Below are 20,491 nucleotides of genomic sequence, written 5' to 3' on the forward strand. Positions count from 1 at the left end.
TATGGAATGGTATTTTATATGGGATTCTATGGGATACGTTCTTGGGTGACAAAATAAAAAAACAAATTTATAAAGAAAAAACAATTAATTGAAGTTATTGATTCTTCAGTTATTGATTATTGACTATTCAGTCTTAGACAATGGTTTAAAGAATTTTGAAATTATTTCTTGCTTCACATTTTTTAAAAGCTTCTATTCAGGGTGATTTTAAGCAGTGGCATTCTTAAACCATCCATTCGCATTTTCGGCAATAGGTTAAAGTTTAAATTTGCAGGTTTTACGTCAGTTTCGTCAATCATATCCGCGAATAGCGAAATATTAATCCGCGAATAGTGAAAACGTGAATAGGGAGCTTTTACTGAATTGAAAATGCCAGTAATATAGATATATTAGAATATCACAGCTGCAATGCAGATATGAATAACTTAGTCACCAAATAAAGTGATTTCTGTATATCTGACCATATGTTTCCGTTTCCACGACGTAATATTTCACATGTCTTTAAGCGCCATACCACATCCGACATTTCGTGTGCGGTGTTAACAGCTGAGCAAGTGTGATCGCATGCAAGCTTGCATGTGGAAACCGGTTTAGGTACATGTGCCATATATCTGAAACAGCAAAGATAGATTACATCTAGGACAAAAGGCTACATACACAATAGATAAGACGGATGGGTAAATGTAAGACTTAAAGTAACTCAATTACTTTAGAACAGGTGAACGAATCTGGATAAAATAAATGACTTCTTGCAAATAGCGAAAAAGCTCTTCTTTTTTCTTATCCTTTTTTTTTATTCTTCACATGTTAGCCCTTGACTATGCAAGCTAACTTCTTAGGAGGAGCGAGAGGCGGGCTAACTTCTTAGGAGGAGGATGAAAATCCACACTCCCTTAGGTTCAAATCGTACCGGAACGCTAAATCCGTAGGGTGGTAACTAGCCACGGCTGAAGCCAGGCCTTGAGCAATTAAGAAAACCTCAATCGGGAATGCGCGGTGGTTTTACCGTCTTGTAAAACCACCGCGCATTCCCCTGGGCCACGGAAACTGTCATAAATCGTATACCTAGGTATTGTGGTACCTAGTATTCACCGGAACGGAATCTACGCGGGACAACCCACAGGTCACGATTAGTAAACAATAATAATAATAATATGCTCTCATTTATTTATTTGTCATTTTTTTTTGTACAATGTTAATAATACAAAACATAATTTCAATTAAAAATTTATAAAAAAGAATCAACCCTCCCGCTGCGGGATTTTTGATAGCCCAAGCAACCGGTAGTCAGGGCTCCAGAGTGAGGAACCTCCTTAACTACCTTTAATTAATAGATCACTGGCCTGGCACCAACTTCAAAGTGATTAATAGGTATAAAATATTATTTTCCCCTTTTTAGTCTCGTGGGTACGTTAATGTATTGAAGTCGGTTGTATTTTTTTTTAAATAATTATTATATGGCGGTAAACGTATGTCTTTAATTTAAATCTGATAAGTTTTAATTAATCCACTCTCTATATAAATTCAAAGTTCGCTTTGGCAAAGGAAGTACTTAAAAATACTAAAACATTACTACACTAAGCCATTCGTTCTATTTATTTTAGTTTACTGCAATACAGATATGTAAATAAAGTGAGAAAATATATTTCGTAACAATTCTCATGCATTTGTGTGCAACTCAGTCTGAATTTGGAATTCGTGCACGAAGGCTAAAACAATAGATTTGTATTTAAATATTATTCCTTCGTTTTTTTATTCTTTACAAGTTAGCCCTTGACTACAATCTCACCTGATGGTAAGTGATGATGCAATCTAAGATGGAAGCGGGCTAACTTGTTAGGAGGAGGATGAAAATCCACACCCCTTTCGGTTTCGACATCGCAACGCTAAATCACTTGGTGCTCCTCCCACCAGCGAAACCGTTCGTTTGCTGGACTGACCAAGTCAACACCGCTCTCCGTGGTTCACTCCACGAATGTGCTTGGAGAGCTACACTACGGGAGGAATGGCGACGCGTATATGAAATTTATTCACGCAACGCTCCATAGTGTTGAGTTCGTATATACGTTAAAATTATATTTAGAACCCGTATTAAAAGTATTCCCGACTGCAACATCAGGTCCGGTTAGTTCGTAACGTTCGGGTATATTTTATTTTTTATAAAAAAAAACACACGCCTACAACAACAGGCCGCAGGCAACAAGGCCTGTGACGTCAGAAGCGTTGTGTGAAGGTATAAATTCCATATACGCAATGACGACGGATCGTGAGGCTTGCCACTGCCCCTAAACGACGATGACCACTCTGTCAAGAGTGTAGCGATAAAGAAGAACAGCGCCGCCATCGCCTTCTGGATACCTGGCAGCTTTATAATCATCATCAATCATCATCAGATCTCAATTTTAGCATTTCTTTCATGGCCTACACTGTAGGCTACTGCGTGTGATTCAAATTTTACGCTTCTACAGTTAGGGTAGTCTGGCTTAGATACTTTTGTAGCTACTATATACTCGTAAATAACAACACGCATCAAACGAATTTTCATTTCTGAAAAACCCAATAATCAGATCAAAAAAAAATATACATAGGTACCTACATATAAATAAAATTGAAGTGTTACTTTGTGATTTCAACATAACCACACATAACAGTGGGCGACATAAGTTTTCAAATGCTTAGGTATATTTACCTACCAAAACACGTTAAGCTTTTTTTTTAAATTTTTGTTTGTCTTTCTGTTTGTCCGGTTAATTTTTTATGAGACTTTCTCGATAACTGGTAAATAGACACAAAATATACGCTTCCCGGAAAAATCCACGGTTCGCATGGGATTTGTGTAAAACTTGGTCACGGTCCCATAATAATACTTGACGAAACAAACAAATGGCCTATCTAATGTTAAGTGGGAAATCCTTTTTGTAACACAAAGATACACTTCACACCATGCACTTCACATTAGTTCCAATTCTGCTTTCCGCCCGGCAAGGATTTCGTCCTTCGTCCCGAACCCATGAATTCATAATCAGAAGCCACACAGTCAGATTCTTGTATATCTGTTATCGCCGCGTTGCAACGACTTGCGGTACGGACGGCTTCAGTGTGCTCGTGGCGTTCGAGCCATCCACATCTCTTGTTGTGTAATTCTTTATGGATTACTTGGGACAGGCGGGGAGAGTGACTTGAGTGGAAAAGGGGAGTGTTAGATATCTGTCAAAGGCGCCTTTAACCCTACACACATCGTTCACAGGTGACTTCACTCAAGGTCATTCTGGTTACAGTTTGATTTGTTAATTAAGTTGTCCTGACAAATGTTGTGAATGTTGTGACCTTAGTTCGACATTAGCTTTCATATTTTTGTGATCACCTCTGAGTCTGCTAAAAAATCCTCACATATCCCTCAATTCCAGCTATGTGGACGAGTTGCTGTACTGGTCGGGGCGGCGCATGCGGCTGGACGAGTTCCTGCGCGGCGACCTGACGGGGGAGCGGCTGCCCAGCACGTGGGTGAGCGCGCACCAGCTGGTGTACCAGGCGGACGACGGCGGCCTGCTGGCGCTCGACACCTTCAACAACACCCTCAGCGTGCTCGTCACCAACCACACGCTAGTTAGTATGCCTCATTGTTAATCTATTTGAACGACCCACTACAGCAGGCCTATTCAATAACTTTGACGCACAGAATATAGATTATACAGAACGAGTGTTTACAAGCAGCGCGGAGAGACCGGTGAAACCCATAAAAAAAGCAAACGTCACGCGTCTCCTTGGCTTTATAAACAATTACGTAAATTGATTTAATAATCAATAATTACCAATAAAAAATACTGGATTTTTTTAGTTTTTGTGAACAGTTCTTAAGATATTTAAAAACTTAAGAAGCCATTTTTCTTGAATAATATTGAAAGTTACTGATGCGACGCCTCGTATCGTACTGACTCGAGAATGTATTCGTTTTTGTATATTGTATTTGGCGCGGCTACGACATTGTCGTGTTCCGTACCCCCTTTCTGCCTATAATTGATTAATCTGTGCTTTGAGATATGTTCGTAAACATAAACTGTGTACCATACACATACTACTGTACCACGTATTTTCCACATCAACTAACTCCTGTTTAAAAAAAAACTCATTAAATTATTTTTAAAAATACATATCTATGTTGATCCCAAACATAATATATAAAATTGTTACACAACTTGATAAAGGCGTCCGCTGAAATCATGCCGTAAATTCTTCCCAAAAGTAAGTCCGGCGAAAGTTCCGCAGTTTTGGAACAAAGCAAATTCAATTTCCCACATGAATTACCTGTTAGAGTGGAATACCTACTCCACCGTTTAACCGGCGGCGACAATGCTCTCCATGTTGCCGGTATGTTGCGGATATTAAACGTTCCCACTTGTAAGTTTCTGAGTGGTTTACAAGATGCAAACCTATATTATCCCTGATATTATTATGTTACTAGCGGATTCAACGAGACTTCGTTTGCGTGTTGTGTTAGTTTTTCGCAAATCCCTTGGGCCTGAAAAGTAGCCTATGTGTTTGTCCCTAGTAAAATCTATTTCTATTCCAAATTACAGCTAAATCGATTCAGTAGTTGCGGCGTTAAAGAGTAACAAACATCCATACAAACTTTCGCGTTTATAATATTAGTAGAATTGTTAACCAAATTTTAATTTTTAACCCTTGGATATTTTTAGTCTTATTGCGTTTTTTTGTTTAACTTTACTGTGTTTTATCAAGGTTAGCTAGGAGATACGAATCATCGTCTAAAAAAACGTCTACAGAATATAAATTCTGTAGACTTTACCTTGTTCCTGCTCTATACCTACTCAAAAAATAAAATGTTTAAGTTTATGTAACTTTAAGTTTATGTGTTAATACAATGATATTAAAATTACGTACCTATCTATATTAACTACCTACAGCTATTTTAACTAGGTACATAAAATAAAAATAAAAAAGGAAATATACTAAATTTAAATTTTATTGTTTCTACGATGTTTAGAGCATATCAATTCGACCTCGATTATCTTTTTAAATAGATGTCTAATTTTGTGTCCTGATTTACTTGTAAAATTAATTGGCCGTCTAAAATTTTAGCAGTTAGTGGATCAAATTTATCCATATTTTAAATATAGTGCCGTAATATATGCATCGTTTTAAAGCACTAAAAGAAAACTAGTGACATTATTGCCTCTAACTATTGGCAAAAGTAACTTACAACGAAATATTAAAAAATATATTGTAGATGCATCGTTTTATAGCACTAAAAACTAGTGACATTATTGCCTCTAAAAAAGTAACTTACAACGAAAAAAAGTAACTTACAACGAAATATTAAAAATTATATTGTAGATGCATCGTTTTATAGCACTAAAAACTAGTGACATTATTGCCTCTAACTATTGGCAAAAGTAACTTACAACGAAATATTAAAAATTATATTGTAGATGCATCGTTTTATAGCACTAAAATCTAGTGACATTATTGCCTCTAACTATAGGCAAAAGTAACTTACAACGATACACTAAAAATAATATCGCATCGGCAAAGCTCAGCTTGTTATTGTCAGCGCAAGAGAAATAGTTTCAAGCCAGTTTACTCGTACACTATACAAAAAATTTTCAATATCCCCGACAAAGTTTAAATTGTTATGCAGCGTAAGACTAGCAAAAGCGGCTCTTGAAATTATCCCGTAAATTTTCCTCGAAACTAAGTCGGGTCAAAGTTCTGGACTTTGAAACAATGCAAATTCAATTTCCCACCTGAATTGCCTGCCGAGGCAAACTGCTGCACATGCGCATCGCTAAGCGATCAAATTAATCAGACTCAGGTAAATAATGCAACACAAATGCCGTCACAGGTCTAATAAATCTATACTTAGATCTAGCCTGGGAAATTGTAGTCAAGCGAAGAATAAAAAAAATACTTTTAAGCTAATATTATCTACTAGCGGACGCCTGCGACTTCGCGTAGAAATCAATGTAAACTTGCAAGACCCATTTCACCGCTTTAGGGGTTGAATTTAAAAAAAAATTGAATTGAATTATATTTCGTATTTTTTTATGATTTATGTACAATTTTTTAAAACTGTATCTCTAAAAATGAAGAACTTTCCATAGAAACTTTCAACCCCTATTTCACCCCCTTCTCATTTTATTTGAGCTATAAAAAATATCTTATAAGCTTTTCCGTATTATGGTCTTAAACAGTGCCAAGTTTCATTTGAATTCATTTAGTAGTTTCAGCGTGATGCCCGTATAACAAAAAAACACGGACAGACAGACAGATAAAATATTGCGAAAAAAATATTTTTAGCTTCAGTATCGATTAAATAATGCCCCCCAACAAAAATTTACAAAATATCTTGAATGTGAATAGATTCTAGATGGCGCTGTCGTCCGTAATACAACGCTAACGTTTGTTGTTACAAATGGTATAAGTAAAATCTCAAATTGCGAATAAATGTATAGAATTCGACCAGTTTTATTATAAGTATAGATATTACTCTTAATATTATAAAGCAAAACTGTTTGTTTGTTTGTTCACTTGAACGCGCTAATCTCAGGAACTACTGGTCTGATTTGAAAAATTCTTAGTGTTAGATAGCCTATTTATCGAGGAAGGTGAATCGTATATTATCCCCGTATTCCTACAGGAACGGGAACCACGCGGGTGAAACCGCGCGGCATCAGCTAATAAAGATAAGTTTATGGTGTTGTAGAGGGTATTCTTTGGATCTGTTGAACCTATTTTGAAATATTTTTTACCAATACAAAACCACGTTATTTGTGAGTGTCATAAACTATATTTTATCACCGTATTTCCACAGGAATTTGAACTACGTGTGTGGGTGGGAGGTCTGCTAGTTAGTATTAAACAGTGTTTAATAAAACATACGCTGTAGTTGCAATAATAATTATTAAAAGGACCGATATATCTAGGATAACTACAACATGAGACTTTTCAATTAAATTACATAGTAATTAATTTAAACTGTGACAAAAACCGCTCGTAAAACTCGTACTATGCAACTTTTTACTTAAACCGTACTCCTGTTTTTTTTACTAGCGGTAGCGGTAGCTAGTAAGTTCTTTTATAACACATTTTGCTCGTATAGTATCTGTTATTTTAACAATTTCAATATTGTAATGTATCAACTCATGCACATGTGCCTAATGTAAAATAAAATGCAAATGTGCTGTAATGTAGTATAAAACCTATATCATCCGTCTAAAAACGAACGGAACTTTTTTAAACCTCAGAAAAAAGTTTTTATGTCAGCTCAACATTTTATAGATATTATAAGTATATATTATAAGTATATATTATAAGTATATATTATAAGTATATATTAGGCATAATGTAATGCCGACTGCAACATATATCATGTTATTCTCTTTTTAGAGGCAACTCAACGTTCGCGGTTACCAGTGTTCCCCAAACTTGCGCTATGTGCTCTTCCAACACAATATCAAGGAGGTATATTTATTTCTTTTAATTAAAATTACATAAAAACAAAACGACTTCATGTGTAATTAATTTTATTTTTTATGTTAAATGATTCTTATCTAATGATTTGATCCTTATTAAACGAAACAAACGCTTCAACTAAAGCTAACGATATTTGTATCGCTCTAACTACTCAATTATCAGTCTAATAATAAAAAATCAGCTAGGAAATATTATTAGAGTTTTAGAGAAAGAGACAAGATTCAACAGACAATAAGACCAGAAATAAAATTATCCTATGTGTACTAATTCAGTGTCTGTCAAATTTCATCGAAATCTGCTAAGCCGTTTAAGTAGTTACTAAGTAGATAGTAGCTCTTTGTCACAAAGAGCTCTACGTCACTGAGTTCGTCAGAGGAGGTACTGCCACCATATATATTACTGCCGCCTATCAGCATTGCTGTGATAAACAGGATAGGGATACCAGCATCTTTGCAATCAACTTGATTCCGTCAACTGTTAATATAAAACGCCAATATTTCGTATTTTATTACATCTTGAACTTTAAAAGTCTATAAAAAACTTAATCTCTTTTACAGGTTTATCGACGGACTTTTACAGCGCACTACACAGTTTATGACGTCACAAATGAGTAAGTTTTAGTAAAAAAATTGTGATTACATAGAGTTGATTTTCTGTAATTTTATATTTATTATTAATTCATGCTTATCAATTCATAATGTTATGATTGTCAGGAAAATTTGTTTGCATATATTACTATGATTTAAAAATAGGCTAATTGACAGTTTTTTTAATGGTCTTAAATAGTTCATTATCGTTCTATTAGACTGAATTTTTTTTTTCATATTTTTTAAGCGTACTATATTTATTTATGGCTAAATCCGAAAAATAATATATTTTACTTAAGAAATGTTGGCAACCCTAGTCTAAGCTCCTAGAGGAAGGTCTGGCACTAAAGTGGGTGATTGATAGTGAGATTGATAATGATGATGATTGTTTGTTAGAAAAAGGATGCAGGTTGTTCTGTGAGAACTCCAATCTTTGCAGAAAATTACAAGTAGATATGTAGCTCTCGTTCTGTTTCACAGTAATCCAATTACTGAAATCTCATTCCAGCAATGATATTAGAGATTTTTCGTTCAGTTGTTTCTCCTAGAAAATTTGTTCCTCCATTGTAATTTTACAATATACTTTAGCTATGTTCTATGAACGACTTCTTTATAAATATACTAGCCGCGTCCCGCGGTTTCACATGCGTAGTTCCCGTTTCAGTGAGAACACGGGGACAAAATAAATATAACCTATCATCATTTCTGGCTCACTGTTGACCACAAGTCTCCTCTCAGAATGAGGGATTAGGCCAATAGTCCACCACGCTGGCCAAATGCGTATTGGTAGACTTTACACACGTAGAAAATTAAGAAAATTCTCAGGAATGCAGGTTTCGTCACGATGTTTTCGTGTTGAGACACGTTATATTTGATTTCTTAAAATGCATATAATGAAAAGTTGGAGGTGCATGCCCCGGACCGAAATCGAACCTACCTAGAAGTCGTATCCACTCGGCTATCACGACTATCTCTATATAACCTATGACACTAACAAATAACGTGGATTTCTAGTGGTAAAAGAATTTTCAAAATCGGTTTAGTATATCCAGAGAGTACGCCCTACATTACCACAAACTTTACCTCTTTATAATATGAAGTAGAGAGGAGAGGTTTATAACGAGATCATACAAATAAACCATAAATAGATGCAATGATAAGTTATAACGAAGCCTCAAGATTTAAAACGCTCCTAAATATAACTGCTTAGTACTTACTTATATCAAACCACAAAAAAGAGGGTGAGCTGAATGGTTTTGATAGGGTTACCACAAGACAGTATTTATTTTTCGGATCTCGATCGAATAATATAGTATTTAAACTGCAACTGAAAACTGGATTCTAGGGCAATAATTGGGTATATTCTCTAGAATAAAACAATTCTAAATACCAATGCTAATAAAGAAAATTTACTTTTTCAATCTAAAATTAATAATGAGTGTGATAAATATGATTTTTTATTTCCCGAAATTGACTAGTGGACGCTTGAAAATCCGTTTAGTAGTTTTTCAGTTTATCGCGAACTGACGCAGCGGAGGAGTATTTTACAATATGTATTAATAAGAATAAGAACTCTACAACAAAAACTCCTATTCACGTACATATACATAATATTAACTACATATGTGTATTTATGCCATTGGAAATAATTCAAATTAGCAGTTAATTTAAATAATATGAAATAACTACTTGGTCCGCGTGGAATTTAGTTTTTCACAAATCCCGAGGGAACCATGGATTTTTCCTGTATAAAAAGTATCCTATGTGTTAATCGGGGGTATTATCTATCTTCATTTAGAATTTGAGCCAAATCGGTTCAGTAGTTACGGCGTTAAAAAGTAACAAACATCGAAACAATCTTTCACGTTTAAAATATTAGTAGGATCAGCGTTGCGTTCTAACGGATTTACGGAGTTTATTACGAGTACATTTTTCAATTAAACAAGACAAGTGCCACCAGTCTTGCTTTATTTCAAAAAATGTAAGAGTTTCAAGTACTTGAAAAATACACATTTAATATCAAAAGGGCTTAAACTTACTCGTAATAAACTCCGTAAATCCGTTAGAACGCAAAGCTGGTGCTTAGGTCATTCTACTTAAACTATTGTCTCTCTGGGTATTTTTCAAATTAATTAATTTGAATTTTATTATTCACTTGTGCCAACCCTATATCTCAGTCAAGGGCTCTTTTGTTTCAACGGTCGGAAGCAGTTCCGCTCCATTAACGAATGAAAATTGTAATCGTCAAGAATACGTAACTTGCTATCATTAGAACTTACCCGGAGTTTTTATGCCCTCGGATTTTATACTGATCATAACATTTAAAATAAAAGTGGTTTGCTATAAATGAATATTGGAGACGAAAAACAATTTACAAATCTATACTAAATATTATAAAACTGAAGAGTTTGTTTGTTTTTTTTTATTCTTTACAAGTTAGCCCTTGACTACAATCTCACCTGATGGTAAGTGATGATGCAATCTAAGATAGAATCGGGCTAACTTGTTAGGAGGAGGATGAAATCCACACCCCTTTCAGTTTCTACACGACGTCGTACCGGAACGCTAAATCGCTTGGCGGTACGTCTTTGTCGGTAGGGTGGTAACTAGCCACGGCCAAAGCCTCCCACCAGCCAGACCTGGAGCAATTAAGAAAACCTCAATAGGTCCAGTCGGGCATCGAACCCAGTACCTCCGTCTTGCAAGTACACTGCGCATACCACTGCGCCACGGAGGCCGTGTTTGCTTGAACGCGCTAACCTCAGGAACTACTGAAATTAAAAAAAAAAACGAGAAATAAATCATCATCATCATCATTGTCAGCCGATGGACGTCCACTGCTGGACATAGGCCTCTTGCATGGACTTACAAACCAAACGGTCTCGAACCGCCAGCATCCAGCGGCTCCCTGCATCCCGCTTGATGTCTTCGGTCCACCTAGTAGGGGGTCGACCAATACTGCGCTTTCCGGTGCGGGGTCGCCACTCCAGCACCGTGGGACCACAACGCCCATCGGCTCTTCGAACTATGTGGCCTGCCCATTGCCACTTTAGCTTCGCGACTCGCTGAGCTATATCAGTGACTTTAGTTCGTCTGCGGAACTCCTCATTTCTGGTTCGATCACGCAGAGAAACCCCAAGCACAGCTCGCTCCATCGCCCGCTGAGTGACTTTGAGCCTATAAGGCCCATAGAGAGATAAGTAAATGAGATAAAAAAATGTTTTATCCCGTCAGCCACCACATCCCGCTGTTCGGCGAGGGCCAGAGCAGTTGGGAGTGGCAGCACGCGGCGTGGCTGGGCCCGCAGGGCGCGCTGGTGTTGGCGGCCGACAACGAGGTGCTGTACCGGCCTGCGCCGCCCGCGCGCCGCGCGCCTCTGCTGCACCTCACCACCGACGCCAGCCCCGGCCGCGTCTACAATGGTGTCTCCGATTGGTTATATCAAGGTACTACACATAAATTATACTAGCGGACCAGGGCCGGCTCGTCCATACGGCGAACGGAGCAGTCGCTCCAGGCGACAAATCCTAGAGAGCGCCTAAATGATAATCCTAGTCAACTGTTGACGGTACTGCGCCTGATTTTCAATTGATCACTCCAGAGTATGGTCGAGATCTTCGCGTTCCATTCTTACTTTACACTCATAATTTGGTATAGTTATCTGCATATTATTAGGAGCAAACAGGAGAGGCGCCATAGTTGGCTCTCGCTCCATTTTAAAATTTACTTCGGCCCGGTGCTGTAGCGGACGCCCGCGACTTCGTCCGCGTGGAAATCAATGTAAACTTTCAACCCCTATTGTACTTCATAGGGGTTGAATTTAATAATTCTTGAATCACATTATATTTCGTATTTTTTTATAATTTATGAACAAATTTTTAAAACTGTAACTCTAATATGATTAACTTTCCATACAAACTTTCAACCCCTATCTCAGTCCCTTCTTATTTTATATTCGCAATAAAAAGTATCCTATAACCTTTTCGGTATTATGGTCTTAAACCGTGTCAATTTTCATTTGAAATCATTCAGTAGTTTCAGTTCGATGCCCGAAAAACAAAAAACATGGACAGACAGATAGACAGACAAAATGGGATTCAAAATTTTTTAAAGTTCAAACTCTAAAGTGGTGAAATAGGGCTTGAAAGTTTACATTGATTTCCACGCAGACGAAGTCGCGGGCGTTTATAATATTAGTAAGTATAGATACAAATTGTTTACACGAATGTAAACGTTTCTTCATCTTGAAAAAGAAAACTGAAATTTAGATTGTTTATAGTGTAGCTATCTGCCTACATATACGTGCATATATCCCAACTCCCAAGCATTGGCAGGTAGCTACAATACTTTACATACGAGTATATTACATGGCTTAAAATTTTCATTACTACAACCAGCACACTTCTTGATCATAAAGTAGCATAGTATTAATACTACCGAATTTCCTATTGCAGAAGAGGTGACAAAAACCTCATCAGCGACTTGGGGCTCGTCCGACGGCACGTTCGTGATGTACGTGCAGTATGACGACAGCAAGGTGTCGGAGCTGATGTTCCCCCGCATGTCCAACGGCATCGGCGGCGCTGGAGCCACCAGATCCGGCTACCTGCTGCCCACCGCTAACAATAGCCTGCCTTCTGTGTTTCCTGACCACGTGTCTGTTAGGTATCCTACGGTAAATATCATCGTTATCAGCCCATTACAAGAAGATTTTGTTGTTGTTGTTGATTCAACAACAAAGCTCACGTTTTTTCAATGCGGGTTTTGGCAGGCTTGCAGTGATAATGTTAAACTGTTTAACGAGCATGTTAATTATGTGAATTATCATATTAATGATAATTACCAGGACCGACAGGACAACGAGGATTGAGAAGCTATATACCTACTGTAATTACACAGAGTAAAGATGATCCAGAGTAAGTCTTTACAAGCGTAGTGAAGCCGGACAAACCCATAAAAAACCAAACGACACGCGTCTTCTTGACATCCGCATATACATACTTTTTTTTATAATTTGTATTTCAAAATTTAACACTAACAATAATTACGTATTAAATCAATATACCAATATTTTTTTATAAGTTTTTAATAGTGTTTTTTTTTATATTTTGTATATATAACGTTGTTAAAAATGTAAAAAAGAAGAAAAAAATAAATGAGAGCTAATAATTACCATTAAAAAATAAAACATCATATTTCTTTAGTTTTTGTGAACAGTTTTTAAAATATTTAAAAACATAACACGCCGTTTTACTTGAATGATATTGAAAATTACTGATGCGACACGCTTTGTGTTTGTAACTCGAGAATGTGTTAGTTTTTGAATTAACTCATTTATTTACAAACTTCACTGTATAAAGTGAACATAATGATAATTTATATTCTTACATTTCAAATCTATTGTTAACTGTGACTACGTTTACTCTCTTCTCTTTATTTTAGCCTGGCAGTTCTATACCACAAGCGAAGTTATCGATTGTGGCAGTCCAAAACGTAACTTCACCTCCAAGATGGGAAGTCAAACCTCCTAATACTTTAGATGGCATGTAAGTTTTACAGTCTATTGTAGAATTACTGTTCAGTTATACAAAATCACTTCTATTAACATCTGCTGTTTTTTTCTTTTTTTAGGGAATATTATCTCATATCAGCTCAGTGGGTAGGCAAAGAAAATTCTCATATAGGTGTAGTTTGGATGAATAGAGCGCAGAATCTCACTGTGTACAGTAGCTGTTATGCACCAAATTGGACCTGTACAGAGGTAATTTTTAATGGCTTTTATGAATGATGTTTGAAGAAAATAGAGGTGGATAGGTTATACGCGGACTGCAAGTGGCACGTTAAAACTAAGCTAATTAGCAAACCTAAGCTCAGTCGCCGCACTCCCGATTACAGTTTTCGTAACTTTTGAAAGTGTGTTATGGCTTTGGATGCAGTGGGAAGGTGTACAGCTGTACACTTTACATACAAACATGCATAAAAACACGCTAAAACTTCTCTTTCTACGGTAATGCTGAAGAACCTTTGAAATAATTTCGCTTATACTGCCATGTTAGCACTGCATCAGGGGCGTACGGTCGTATCAATGATAAGGAGCCTCTAGGCTACAGAGGCCCCTAACATGTGCTTTAGAAAAACTGAAATCTTTTCAACTAAATTAATTAATAATTAAATTTGCCGAAAAGAGGCAAGAAAAGTGAATGTTCAATTTGAATTTTGCTAGCTCAATTTCTAGGAGGAAGTGATTACTTTTAATCAGTAATTATTTTTTATGTCTTTGGGTAGAAATCTTTACCCTTCTTTTGGGCTCCTCAAGAATTTTTGATACAGAGCTATCAAGGCATGCCGCGCCACTGCATCCAAAGTCAAGAGGACTTCTCGGTATAGATCGACCATGCAAAACTTATACTTGCGTTTTCTTAAACTTTTAGACGCATTCAGAGAAAGCTACTGACGAACCCTGGTTGGAAGTTCACGAACAGCCCGTGTATTCGGAAGATGGCAGTGCCTTCCTACTTTTAGCGGCAGTGCAAGAAGGCGGTGGTCAATATTACACACACATCAAACATGTAGATGTTCTGAGACAACGTATGGCTGTCCTATCACATGGTAAAGTCGAAGTCGCCAAAATCCTGGCATGGGACCAGGAGAATCATTTAGTTTATTATTTAGGTAAGTCGTATTCTTTTGCATTTGAATTAAACGATATAAGAGAAGTAGTATCCTATTACGATAAAGAATCTATAACTTCTTGTATGCCATGCACTGTATACTCGACGAAACATCTTTGGCCTTTGTCCCTTGAGGATGTTTTGTCAAATAAGGCAAGATTTGCACAAAATAGCAAATGATAGCAATAATTTCCAACTTCTTTTCTATTTCAATATCTACTATACTATAGTAATCTTATACTCCTACACATTTCAAGTATTTACTTTACACGAGTTAGGTATACATTTTAAATATCTAGTCAAATATCACTACAAATTTATCTTTGCTCATAGTGCCAAAATGATTGCTTATTAACATTTTTTTCTTAAATTTATTAATGTTTGTAGCTTGGTGCTCCAAACTTCATTTTGTACTCGTAATTCTCCGCTAATTGGTATGGGCATTGATTGATGTACATTTTTCTTTTTTAATTAAAGGTTTTGACGTCGAAACGTTTTACCCTCATAATTTTGGAGCTGCTAATATGACCACGGAGGCTAATCGAATTAAGTATTAAAATTGATCGCTGCCGTGTGGTGTTCCTATTGAAGTGCTATAGCTTCGTTTACTAACCAAACATCTTTTCAAAATCAATCAAATACAAATATATACATTCGCATTAATTTATTTAAACATCACTCATTGATTGTATTCCTCTGATATGAATATTCCCTACCAATGTTGATAACATCTTTGATTTCAATTTACCTAAGTGTGTATAGAGCTTTATATAGGATTTTTAGTGTGTAGTGTTTTACCTTCAACATAATATTGTCGCATTTGAGGAGATCGTATTACAGTACTTTTTATTATTTAGTTTTGATTTACGTAAATTAGTATTTTTTTTTTGTTCAAGAAGCTTGGCTTGCTTGACGACAACCAGCACCTTATGAAAAACAATGATAAGGAATAGGTTGGGACTCGCTTGCTTTATGCCTATTCGTTGTTAAATTTATGGTCAACCGGTATACAATCGCCATGGCTCCGTTAGCCGACGTAAAAGTTAGTTGAATACAATTTGAAACGATTCTGGCAATTGTTGCGATGTGCTCCTCGTAATTTGTGTTAGATTTAAGGTTTTTTTGTGATTATGTAACTAAACGTCTCGTCTTGCTAACAGGTAGCGCAGAGAGACCGGGCCAAAGACAAGTTTACGTGGTCCGCGATCCAAATTACGGTGGTGGGAGCAACTCTGTGAGAGCTCGCGCCGAACGCGAAGAACCCCGTTGTCTGACGTGCGAGCTGGCAGTGTGGCCCGCTCGGTTGCACTATGCTAACTGCACCTTCTGGAGTGCCATATTCTCCCCCGCCAGACCGAAGCTTGGTATTACCCATTATGTTCTGGAATGTGGGGGGCCGGGACCGCCACTCGCGGGACTTCACGACGCTAGAACACATAAGTTAGAGAGAATATTATACGATACGAGGCCTTATAGGTGAGTGAAATTAATAATGATTGCAATATTTTGTCTATTTAATGTTCCATAGCTCAAAAGGAAAAATACGAAATCATTATTATATATATATGGTATGCAGGTTTCCTCACGATGTTTTCCTTCACCGATTGAGACACGTGATATTTAATTTCTTAAAATGCACACAACTGAGAAGTTGGAGGTGCATGCCGAGGACCGGATTCGAACCCACACCCTCCGGAATCGGAGGCAGGGGTCATATCCACTGGGCTATCACGGCTCTTATGAACGCGTGTAGGTATCAAATTAAAATCAAAACCACTCGTAGTACTTTTTACAATTCCTTGAAGTGACTTGAAGAACCATTTTAAAATCGTCACAATAAGCCCTTGAATTTGATACCCTTAATGCAAAATTAGAAAAAAAAATCACATTGAGTCTAAAGCGTCTCACAGTCGTCTTGTTTTTTTTTTAATTCCACCTATTTAAGAACACTTGGGTTATTAAGACAAACCCAACGATATCTTAATTACGTAAATCCGTTCAGCGGTTTGGAAGAAATGAGTAATAAAGTATATTACATACATACATACTTATATACATACAAGATACGCGCAAAAAACATAACCCATCCAACCAACCACCAACCATCTTGCAGTCGGGTAATAAAATACCTACTCCATTCACGGATTAACATTTTGAATTGTTGTAGCAACTAATAAATGCGTCAGCTTTAGGATTATCTATATGTATATGTTGTTGTAGATCAGTACGATTACGTGAGTTGGCGTTGCCCACTCGGAGATCCTTCGACGTGCAGCTGAGCAGCGGGTCCCGCGCGCGCGTGCAGCTGTTCCTGCCGCCCTCGTGGCGGGAGGAGCTGCGGGACGCTGCGTTTCCTGTCCTCGTTCAAGTGTAAGAGCCTCCAGTTATCGGCATCACACTATCACATTAATATTATGATGGCGAAAGTTTGTGTGTGTGTGTGTGTATCTCGGTGTGTACGTTTGATCCTCCTTTACGCTGCGGCTACTGAAACGATTTGGCTGAAAATTGGAATGGAAATAGATTTTACACTGGACTAACACATAGGCTACTTTTCATCCCAGAAAAATTCATGATTCCCGTGGGATTTGTGAAAAACTTAATTTCACGAAATCGAAGTCGCTGTCGTTCGCTAGTAATAATATATTAAATGGCTGATTCAATGCGGGTTTACCAACTTCCCACTCTACTTCGTCCCAGCACAACGAAAGAGAGCAAAATTTTCCGCTGTTATTGGTCGACATTTGTCTCTCTCGTCTCGTGACCTATTGTGAGTTTCTACCGAGAATAGGGATGATGACAGTTTTTTAATTTGTATATAAATAAAGAGAATGCTAATATTAAAGCAATGTTGTAAAGTATTTGTTGACTCTACAACGTGCTATTGCACGATGTAGAGAGTAGGCGACATGTATATATAGTATTTTAGTCAACAACTTCTGAGGATGCTCCGGTTTCGGGGTGAAACGTACGTAGAGAGTATTTTGTCGGACCTGGGTGACGTTGTCGTATGGGTTCGTCGGCTTTTCGCGAATGATAGCAAAATAAATAAATTATTATCATTCATGATGAACTTCCGCAAAGAAACACCTGCCAATTTATTTGTAAAAGTAACAGGGTATATGCGATCATTACTTTTGGTGCTACAGAGATATAAAGGGCCAATTTTTGGAGCGCTGTCACGGATCGCTGAAAAACGAAATGGTACGAAGGAATGACGTTGTCGCTTACTGAGGTAGTTTTATTTGTATGGGTGTTCAAACAATTGATTATTATGTAAGCTTAATAAATTAAGATAATAAAGAATAATTACACTTTACCTCATTGATTGACATATCTAATATTATTTTATTGATTATGATTTATTTGTTCAGGGACGGGCGACCCGGCAGTCAGCAAGTCACCGACGAGTTCCTCTTAGACTGGGGAACGTACATGTCCTCACGTAACGACGTAGTGTACGTTAAATTAGACGTGGCGGGCGCGCGCGGCCTTCCCCGCGCGCTGCTGCGTGGTCGCCTCGGCGGGGTCGAGGTGGCTGATCAGTTGGCTGTTATTAGGTACTTTAAATCTTAATTTGACCCACTTCTCGGTCTTCGATTAGGATGAAATTTTGCACACGCTCTTAGTTCTGATGACAATACGTGACTAGCTAAGAAACGTCATTACAAATCCAATATGGCGGCCTCCCCAATCACTTGTAACTATGTATGTAAGAAAATCTTGGAATCTTAAGTTGACCCACTTCCCGGTCTTCGATTAGGATGAAATTTTGCACACGCTCTTAGTTCTGATGACAATACGTGACTAGCTAAGAAACGTCATTACAAATCCAATATGGCGGCCTCCCCAATCACTTGTAACTATGTATGTAAGAAAATCTTGGAATCTTAATTTGACCCACTTCCCGGTCTTTGATTAGGATGAAATTTTGCACACGCTCTTAGTCATGATGACAATACGTGACTAGATGAGAAACGTCATTACAAATCCAATATGGCGGCCTCCCCAAGATAGCGGACTGGCTGTTTGAAATCCACCCCCATGATGTGGATATCAAATGGATGGTTTGCTGTCAGGAATACGAAAACATAGTCACGTGACTTAAATCCAATATTTGTAATTTTTAGTGGGTATTTTTTTTAGTTTTTTAAACTATTTAAAGTTATTTTCAACTTTTTATAATTTTACCTATCGTTTTTATTTCTAAGTTAACATAAAAAAAGAAATTACTTTGGCCTTTTGTTTCGCTGTGATTGTAGTATTCAATTATCTGTGTATAATTTTTCAGATATTTATTAGACACATTCAAATTTCTGGACGTGACGCGGGTGGCGGTGTGGGGCTGGGGCTACGGCGGCTACGTGACGGCCATGCTGTTGGGCTCGCAGCAGGCCACGCTCAAGTGCGGTATCGCCGTGTCGCCCATCACCGACTGGTTGTACTATAGTGAGTTCGTTATCTTACTGAGAGTCATTTATCTCATTATCAACCCATATTCGGCTCACTATTGAGCACGAGTCTCCTCTAAGAATGAGAGGGTTTAGGACAATAGTCCACCACGCTGGCCCAATGCGGATTAGCAGACTTTACACACACAAAAAAAAAGAAAATTCTCAGGTGGTGCTGGTTATTGACAGTGACAGTGACAGTGACAGCTTACAGACAAGTGATATTTAAATTCAAAAAGGCACATGAATGAAAACTTGGAGGTGCATTCCCCGAACCGGATTCGAAGCTACGCTTTCCGAATGGTGGAGGTCATATTCACTGGGCTTTGACGTCTGTCATATGTGTTGAGTAAGTGTATATAATGCGTGTTGTCTAGAGAGCCACTTCGAAATCCGGTGTTTGGTCTAACTCAGCGAGGCTTCCAGAACACGCGGTGTCACTGTCTCGTCATACAAAATACAATCTAAAACAAGACCGAGCCGCAAAACAATATAATAACCCACTTCCTAATTACCTACTTACTAACTACTAGGTGGACCGAGAACTAAGCGGATTGCAGGGAGCCGCTAGATAATGGCGACTCGAGATCTTATCGTTTGGAAATCCATGCAAAAGGCCAATTATGATGACTAATTCTATTATTTGACGTTTTAAAAGTGCTTGTTAACTAAGCCTAACTGAAAAAAAAATATTTTTACTTTGACTTCTGGCTTTGACTTGATGATGATGATTCTTCAAATCTTCTTCATGTACAATATTAGTTAGTAGATAATCAACTTTTTTTTAATTTGTGTTTCAGACGTAGCATTCACGGAGCGCATCCTGGGCCAGCCATCGGTGAACTACAAGGGGTACGTGGAGGCGGACGCGTCGCAGCGCGCGCACCACGTGCCGCGACACGCCCTGTACCTCATCCACGGCATGGCGGACATGAGCGCGCCCTACCCACACGCGCTGCAGCTGGCCCGGGCGCTCACTGATGCCGGCGTGCTGTTCCGACATCAGGTAATTAAAAATAATAATAATTTTTATTGACAGGCTCACTCAACACTCAAATACAAAAATATGCTTAGTATACTATACAATTGTCAAAACATTGTTCTAGGATCTTACGTCTAACTGGAATCACACTATCACACTAATATTATTGTGTGGGCAAACCTCCGGCTTCCCCACAAGTGGATGTACGGACCCATCAGATGCCCCAACGGGGAAGATGGGTAGTCGAAATACGACGCTACATCGCGAAACGAAAGCCTTCAAGTATTCGTCTGATAGGCAATGAAC

General features: G+C 37.8%; 1 protein-coding gene across 2 annotated transcripts in view; it reads left to right on the forward strand.

Annotated features, from left to right (window-relative positions):
- Nucleotides 1-20,491, forward strand: part of LOC112047423 (inactive dipeptidyl peptidase 10) — a 149,578-nt gene that overhangs the window by 121,183 nt on the left and 7,904 nt on the right. For both annotated transcript variants that reach the window (XM_052891171.1, XM_052891172.1), the window contains exons 5-17: nucleotides 3,408-3,606; nucleotides 7,408-7,482; nucleotides 8,052-8,104; nucleotides 11,316-11,527; nucleotides 12,536-12,756; nucleotides 13,524-13,627; nucleotides 13,713-13,842; nucleotides 14,513-14,753; nucleotides 15,913-16,228; nucleotides 16,973-17,122; nucleotides 18,127-18,312; nucleotides 19,044-19,201; nucleotides 20,004-20,209. In XM_052891171.1, coding sequence (XP_052747131.1) covers nucleotides 3,408-3,606; nucleotides 7,408-7,482; nucleotides 8,052-8,104; nucleotides 11,316-11,527; nucleotides 12,536-12,756; nucleotides 13,524-13,627; nucleotides 13,713-13,842; nucleotides 14,513-14,753; nucleotides 15,913-16,228; nucleotides 16,973-17,122; nucleotides 18,127-18,312; nucleotides 19,044-19,201; nucleotides 20,004-20,209 — 2,251 coding nt within the window. The remainder of the gene's footprint in view (nucleotides 1-3,407; nucleotides 3,607-7,407; nucleotides 7,483-8,051; nucleotides 8,105-11,315; nucleotides 11,528-12,535; nucleotides 12,757-13,523; nucleotides 13,628-13,712; nucleotides 13,843-14,512; nucleotides 14,754-15,912; nucleotides 16,229-16,972; nucleotides 17,123-18,126; nucleotides 18,313-19,043; nucleotides 19,202-20,003; nucleotides 20,210-20,491) is intronic.

Source organism: Bicyclus anynana, chromosome 3, assembly GCF_947172395.1.
Source record: "Bicyclus anynana chromosome 3, ilBicAnyn1.1, whole genome shotgun sequence".
NCBI classification, from domain to species: domain Eukaryota; kingdom Metazoa; phylum Arthropoda; class Insecta; order Lepidoptera; family Nymphalidae; genus Bicyclus; species Bicyclus anynana.